This window comes from Hyperolius riggenbachi, chromosome 4, assembly GCF_040937935.1.
Source record: "Hyperolius riggenbachi isolate aHypRig1 chromosome 4, aHypRig1.pri, whole genome shotgun sequence".
Classification (NCBI taxonomy): domain Eukaryota; kingdom Metazoa; phylum Chordata; class Amphibia; order Anura; family Hyperoliidae; genus Hyperolius; species Hyperolius riggenbachi.
The window spans coordinates 187963569-187971202 of NC_090649.1; the positions used below are offsets into that span (position 1 = coordinate 187963569).

General features: G+C 46.2%; 1 protein-coding gene across 2 annotated transcripts in view; it reads right to left on the reverse strand.

The window, feature by feature from the left end:
- Positions 1–2765, reverse strand: part of LAMP3 (lysosomal associated membrane protein 3) — a 74202-nt gene extending 71437 nt beyond the window's left edge. For both annotated transcript variants that reach the window (XM_068279310.1, XM_068279309.1), the window contains exon 1: positions 2642–2765. In XM_068279310.1, the coding sequence (XP_068135411.1) occupies positions 2642–2684 (43 nt within the window). In that variant the 5' untranslated portion in view covers positions 2685–2765. The remainder of the gene's footprint in view (positions 1–2641) is intronic.
- Between the last annotated feature and the right edge of the window lie 4869 nt (positions 2766–7634).

Below are 7634 nucleotides of genomic sequence, written 5' to 3' on the forward strand. Positions count from 1 at the left end.
GAAAAGAGAGCAAAAATATCGGCACCAAGCCAATGGTAGACAAGGGCCTGGTTTGTTTAAGAATCACTTTTTTAATGCACAACTAGGAATGTTCTTGTTTGGAGATAATGGTCCGCACCACATCCAAATATAAATCAGCTTTATTGAAGATCCATAAAATGCTGTGTAGCAGCTACAGCCCACTGTTTCGGGTTATGCCCTTTTACAAGCCGCTCAGCAGTTTGTGCTGAGTGTCCTGTAAAAGGGCATGTAACCCAGCGGCGTGTAACCCAGCGGCCTGTAACCCAGCGGAGACCAGGGGATCAGGTAATGTATGAAGGGGGGGGGCGTTAGCTCCAGATATTGTGAATCGGTTTCATAGTGAAATCTATTCAAAATCTGTTTGCAGTGTAGGCAGCCAATAGATCCCTCTTTGATCAGATTCGACGACAGAGGGATCTATCTGCTGGTCGATCTGGTGGCAATCGACCAGTGTATGGCAGCCTTTAGGCTATATGGAGGTGGCTGCAAATTACAGTACAGAGGACAGAGCTCCAAAGAAAGAAAGAAAGCAATAAACAGAGATATACAAGTCTTCAAGAATAAAGGTCATTGTCACAAGCATGTGATGCAGAGAACCTTTGTAATTACAGAGCTGTAACTGTACATGCAGAAACTCTGCTATTAGGTGCTTATTAAAATACTGATTAGAATGAACCATATGTGATTTCATACTGTACATTTGATTTACTTATCTAATCAACTTATGTAGTGATTACATATTCCATTGTGCCCAACACCAAACAGAGAAAAAACCCTTTAAGTACCTTCTGTTTTACAATGGTTACATGTATATTTTGTATCTGGTGTGTCACACGCAGTACTTAAAGTGAACCCGAGGTTAGAGTTATATGGAGGCTGCCTTTTAAACAATACTAGTTGCCTGGCTATCTTATTGGTCCTCTGCTTCTATTACTTTTAGCCATAGACCCTGAACAAGCATGCAGCAGATCAGGAGTTTCTGACATTATTGCCAGAACAGAAAGTGTACCTGAGATGGTACACGGGCCCTTATTTATAGTTACCTGGGGCTTCCTCCAGCCCCATGAGCATTGTGGCTTCCCTCACCGTTCACTTCAGCCCCTCCGTTCTGGCGCTACAACTGCCGGTAATCCGGTCAGTCGCTGGCAGCCACTGCCAGAACACTCCAGGCCGCAGCAGCGTGACGAGGTGCACGTGCAGCCGAGCTGTGCATGCGCAGAAGACCGTACCCGGATTACAGGAAGTCATAGCGGCAGAACAGAAGGGCCGAAGAGGATGGCGAGGGATGTCACGCTGCTCATGAGGCTGGAGGAAGCCTCAGGTAAGTATAAATTGGGGCTAGTGAACAATTTCAGGTTCACTTTAAGCTCTATTTCCACTTGTTTACGTTTATGTGGCCGTCTAAGCCACAGCCCGAATTGCTTAGCCGTGCCATTCATGGGTATAGTGGCATTCATGCATGTATGCATGCTACATAAAACTGCAGTGCACCGCAGAGTGATCTGGATAGCATGCCATTATAGGAATAGGCATTGTTTCCCAGTTCCACTAGCCTATGGGGAAACTCTACAGATTTCACCCGGATTTGGACATAGTAGGAACATAGGGCTTGTTTCCACTAGGTGCGATTTGGTGCAATTACCAGCACGATAATCTGGACAGGGAATCGCAGCCTTCTGAAATCACTAGGCTACAGAGATTTGGACGCATAGTCGCATTAACACAAGTGTGGGTCTCGGAGATACATGCTGGCTCAAGTGGAAACAGGCCCTCAGGGCTCAAACCCACTAGCAGCCTTTTCTAAGCACTGATGATTTGAAAAAGCTCTTGCTAATGCAATGCTATGGGGGATTTTTATAAAATCACATCGCTCAAGTGGGATCACACCCAGAGCATTACAGATTCCAACTCCTGTTTGAAATTTGCGAAATTGCGTACAAAAAACATACTTCTTGCAGCATGAATTTGAACATAGCATACAAATTCCCAATGACTTTTTAAAGAAAATACACTAAAAATGGGAGTAAATGTGAATAGTATCTGGAGAATTTTGTTCATAGTTTTCACACTATAAGGCCCATATTCAATTCACTTTTTCTCCTGAATTTTCTCCTAGGAGATAAATTTTCATCTTCGATTTAAAATAACTTTTTAGCATTTTACACTGGGAAAAGTACCAAAAAGTAGGTGAAAAGCTACTGTCAACATTATTTTGAGTATTTGTTTGCTTGCTGATAGTTTGAAAGCCATTTTATGACAAGTTTTGAAAATATCACCTAGGAGAAAACCCAGGTGAAAAAGTGAATTGCATATGGCCCTAAAAGTGTGATGCCTGCCATACAGAACATTCTTATATTGTGGCATCACACATAAATGCTTATCTCAGTACATCATAACTTCTAATATTTGCTTTCTTTCATTCTCTCTCTGATGAAGAAATACAACTGAAATAGTTTATCAGTTCACCTGCATCTATATACAGAAGTTATAATTGAAGATGAACTGTGGTTACCTTACTTGGCACAAAATTCAGCAGGGAAGGAAGGAAGCTTATAAATCGGTGGAGAGCCTGCAGGTACTACAGCCATCCAAGCACAGGAGAGTGACGAGACTCTCTTACCTGAGAGGAGCAGAGACCCCCACATTAACGTCACGCAGCGCATGGCTCAGTTTCAGCAGCTCCTGACAGACAGTGCAGAGAAGACAGTGCAGAGAATGCTGCGTGCTGTTCCTTTCAGCGACAGTAAAAGGGAAGTTTGACAATTCTCTGCTGCTATCACGTGAGTTCAAGGAAATTAAGTTTCATGCACTACAGGAAGATAAACTTCAGCGGGAGCACAGTGTACATTCCAGTCAGTGATTCACACACAGTTTTCATTTCAGCCTGATACATTTCAGAAGAATGGAAAGTATAGGATTCACCCCTTATCTTAGGCTTTCTAGCAACAGTATACTCTTTTCTCTGGGCATAATTGCAGAAGTGCTGCCTTAGTACAGTACTAGTCTAGGGCGTGTGCTGATTAAAGAATCAGAGCAGGGAAGTTTACACTGTGCATTCTGCAACATACGACATCAGACATGAGATGATACTCACCTAATCTAGACATTTTTGGGCAGACTGAAAGGGAACCATAGGTGAGAGGAATATGTAGGCTTACTAGCACATTGCCTGACTGTCCTTTTGATGCTCTGCCACTAAAATACATCCACGCTACATAAAAAAATCAAAATCCACTTCCCTAGGGCTTCCTCCAGCCTCTGGCAGCCATCCTGTGCCCTCGCCGCAGCTCCGGTGGCTACCGGAGTCCTCCGCTGCGGAAACCGACCTCGCCAGGTTGGCTTCCGGGTCAGCTTCTTGTGCGCTCCACCACGCGGGTCACGTGGTCTATCCGACGTCATCAGGTCTGTTCTGTGCAGGCCCAGTAGTTCTGCACAGTAGAGACCTGATGACGTCGGCCAGACCATATGACCCGCGCGGTGGAGCGCACAAGAAGCTGACCAGGAAGCCGACCTGGCGAGGTCGGCTTCTGCAGCGGAGGAGACCAGGAGCCACCGGAGCACAGGCCGACTGCCAGAAAAGAAGACCCAGGTAACTGGATTTTGATTTTTTTATTTAGTCATCGGGAGTCGTGACTTAAAAAAAAAAGCCAGAAACTTACCTATGGAGAGGGAAGGCTCTGGGTCCTAATGAACCTTCCCTCTCCTCTCCCAGAGCCCTTGGTGCAGCGCAGGATCCCCCATTTCAATCCCCCGCCACAGGAGACTTCGGAAGCTGAGTCCTCCCGAAGACAGGTGGCCCCATACTGTGCACGTGTGAGTGCGCGAGAGAAGGTGCACACACGCAGTATGTAGGAGTAGGGGCACTTAGCCTCCCGAAGACTTTTCAAAGCCTTCTTCAGTAGCGGAACAAGCAGTATTTGACTAGTAAAATACTGCTCCTGGGGACAGCGCTGCACCGAGGGCACTGGGAGAGGAGCGGGAAGGCTCATTTTTCCTAATGACTTTAAGCCATAGACCAGGGCTGGGCAAACTTCTAAGACCTGGGCCACATGCTGTGGACCACGGGCCGCATTCTTTACATTCCAACCCCCCACCCTCCCTGCAGTGTTGCGAGCGGGCAGTGGGGGATTTGCAACTCACCTTCAATCACCCCTTCAATCACCACTTCCCAGTCCCACCGCAGGCCCGCGTGCGCTGTTACACCGGCCCACCAAAAGGTGGCCTGATTCCTCTCTTTCTACCCTCCCTCCCTACAGAGTTGTGGACAGGCAGCGGAGGATTTGAAACTCACCTTCAATCACCACTTCCCACGTCCCATCTCCATGGCAACAGGATGTCATAAGACTTGCCAGCGTATTACACGTCCTGTTGCCATAGAGACGCCACCTCACCACTTCCTATTCTCACTCAGAACAACTCTCTCCCTTCTCTGGTGAGTACTTAACCTTAACACCCCCCCCCCCCCCTTGGGCAACTAGCCCCCCATAATTACCCTATCATGACCCCTGCCGGCATTCTGTTGAAAAGGGCTCCCACTAAAATAGCAGGCGCCAGGGCCAGCTGCTATGCAAACTGTGGCTACAAATGAACTGTGGCGGTAGTTTGCATAGCGGGTGGCCCTGGCGCCTTTTCAACTGCTCTGCCACTTATGCCTCAGCTACAGTATATCTATGTCCTCTGTGGTGCCAGATAATAGTAGTAGGTAGAGTGTGCATGTTATCTTGTTAGTGCCCTAAGGTAATGTGGGTGCTCAGGTCATGGTCACTGAATCAACCTATTAGGTAGGTATAGACCGGCACTCCATAAGTAAATTCAAATAATGTTTAATGCACAATCCATAATCCAACATCAGGGGTGCTGCTTGGCGCAGCAAAACAAATGGCTGCTGAGGGCCTCACCCTCAACAGGGCCCTCCCATGCTGCCAGGGCCCCCTGTCTGTGACTTGCATGGCCGCCACTGCCTCCTCGGCACTCACACATAGAGCTCATATCAGTGGCAATGTGAGCAGAGGGTAGAGCATTGCAATGACCACGGAGTACACTTCAGATGCAGAAGTGAGCCCACTGCTCATTTAATAGTCACTGTTGCAAAAAGATACAGGAGGTAATACAGCCTTGGTAGGAGAGATGTTAGATCCAAAAGCTACTCAGGCAACTGCTCATTTAATGTACGGTATGTGAAACGTGTCGCACTGTTACTGTGCTCTTTTCTCTTAGGGTCGCCCCTGATCTGCAGGTCTGCGAGTGATGGGGAGGCAGCAGGAAGCTACATACACCCCCACTGACACCAATGCCCTATGGGGGGGGGGGGTACCTTTTACTGGAAGTGACTTGCTATACTCGGGGAACATCTTGGCTACCTATACAGGGGTTGGCTTCCTATACTGGGGAGAAACCTTGGCTACCTATACTGGGGGGGGGGGGGGTCACATCTCGTGATTCTCCTTTTATTACATATTGTAAACAGTCCACAAAGACATGTTACATAAACCAAGGACACCAAGGGAGGTGAGTGGCATCAATCAGCTGTTTTCATGTAAGTGTGAAACTTATTTAAAGAGAAACCGTGACCAAGAATTTAACTTCATCCCAATCAGTAGCTGAAACCCCCTTTTACATGAAAAATCTATTCTTTTTCACAAATGGATCATCAGGGGGCTCAGTATGGCTGATATTGTGGCGAAATCCCTCCCCCAGGAAACTGTGAGGACCATGGTGCTCCTGGCAATTTCCTGTCTGTAAACCTTGTTGCATTGTGGGAAATAGCTGTTTCCAACTAACAAAAAAAGCAAGCAGCAGCTACTTCGAGTGACATCACCTGCCAGCAGTAAAAATGTCAGAATGTGATAAATGTCAGAATGTAAATCAGGGAGAGAAAAGATTTTACAATGGGCAAACACTGACTAAATCATCTACACATAATGATTGTAAAAATGATGATAATTGTAAAAATGCAGCACTTTTTTTATTACATTATTTTCACTAGAGTTTCTTATTAAAGTTGTATGGCAGTTAGCTATTAGCTGTTCGGTAACGCACCGCCTCTAGCCACCCACCTGCCTGGATGTCCTTGACTGCTTAAAATGATTGTGGACTGTTTACAACATGGAATAAAGTACCCTGGAACAGGTTGGTGCAGTTGTTTCCTCGCCTTTTCCTGACTATTCATGTCAGGTGTTATGGAGGCCCAGGATGCTGCGATAGCGGCCTTAAGCTCATCCAGAGTGTTGGGTCTTGCATCTCTCAACTTTCTCTTCAGTATATCCCACAGATTCTCTATGGGGTTCAGGTCAGGAGAGTTGGCAGGCCAATTGAGCACAGTAATACCATGGTCAGTAAACCATTTACCAGTGGTTTTGGCACTGTGAGCAGGTGCCAGGTCGTGCTGAAAAATGAAATCTTCATCTCCATAAAGCTTTTCAGCAGATGGAAGCATGAAGTGCTCCAAAATCTCCTGATAGCTAGCTGCATTGACCCTGCCCTTGATAAAACACAGTGGAACAACACCAGCAGCTGACATGGCACCCCAGACCATCACTGACTGTGGGTACTTGACACTGTACTTCAGGCATTTTGGCATTTCCCTCTCCCCAGTCTTCCTCCAGACTCTGGCACCTTGATTTCCGAATGACATGCAAAAGTTGCTTTCATAAAAAAAAAGTACTTTGGACCACTGAGCAACAGTCCAGTGCTGCTTCTCTGTAGCCCAGGTCAGGTGCTTCTGCCTCTGTTTCTGGTTCAAAAGTGGCTTGACCTGGGGAATGCGGCACCTGTAGCCCATTTCCTGCACATGCCTGTACACGGTGGCTCTGGATGTTTCTACTCCAGACTCAGTCCACTGCTTCTGCAGGTCCCCCAAGGTCTGGAATTGGTCCTTCTCCACAATCTTCCTCAGGGTCCGGTCACCTCTTCTCGTTGTGCAGCGTTTTCTGCAACGCTTTTTCCTTCCCACAGACTTCCCACTAAGGTGCCTTGATACAGCACTCTGGGAACAGCCTATTCATTCAGAAATTTCTTTCTGTGTCTTACCCTCTTGCTTGAGGGTGCCAATGACGGCCTTCTGGACAGCAGTCAGGTCGGCAGTCTTACCCATGATTGCGGTTTTGAGTAATGAACCAGGCTGGGAGTTTTTAAAAGCCTCAGGAATCTTTTGCAGGTGTTTAGAGTTAATTAGTTGATTCAGATGATTAGGTTAATAGCTCGTTTAGAGAACTTTTCATGATATGCTAATTTTTTGAGATAGGAATTTTGGGTTTTCATGAGTTGTATGCCAAAATCATCAAAATTAAAACATTAAAAGGCTTGAACTACTTCAGTTGTGTGTAATGAATCTAAAATAAATGAAAGTCTAATGTTTATCAGTACATTACAGAAAATAATGAACTTTATCACAATATGGTAATTTTTTTAGAAGGACCTGTACATAGGCATTAGCCTATGGTAGGGATTCGATTGTGAGCCCTTCCGCGGGATGGTGAGATGACAAGGACATCCTCTGTACAGCGCTGTGCTAGATTGCAGCGCTGTATACATATATATATTATTATTTTTTGTTAGAAAAAATCGCTGGCTTGCAGGCTGATTGCGGCGACCCCCTTTGTTTACTGCAGGGA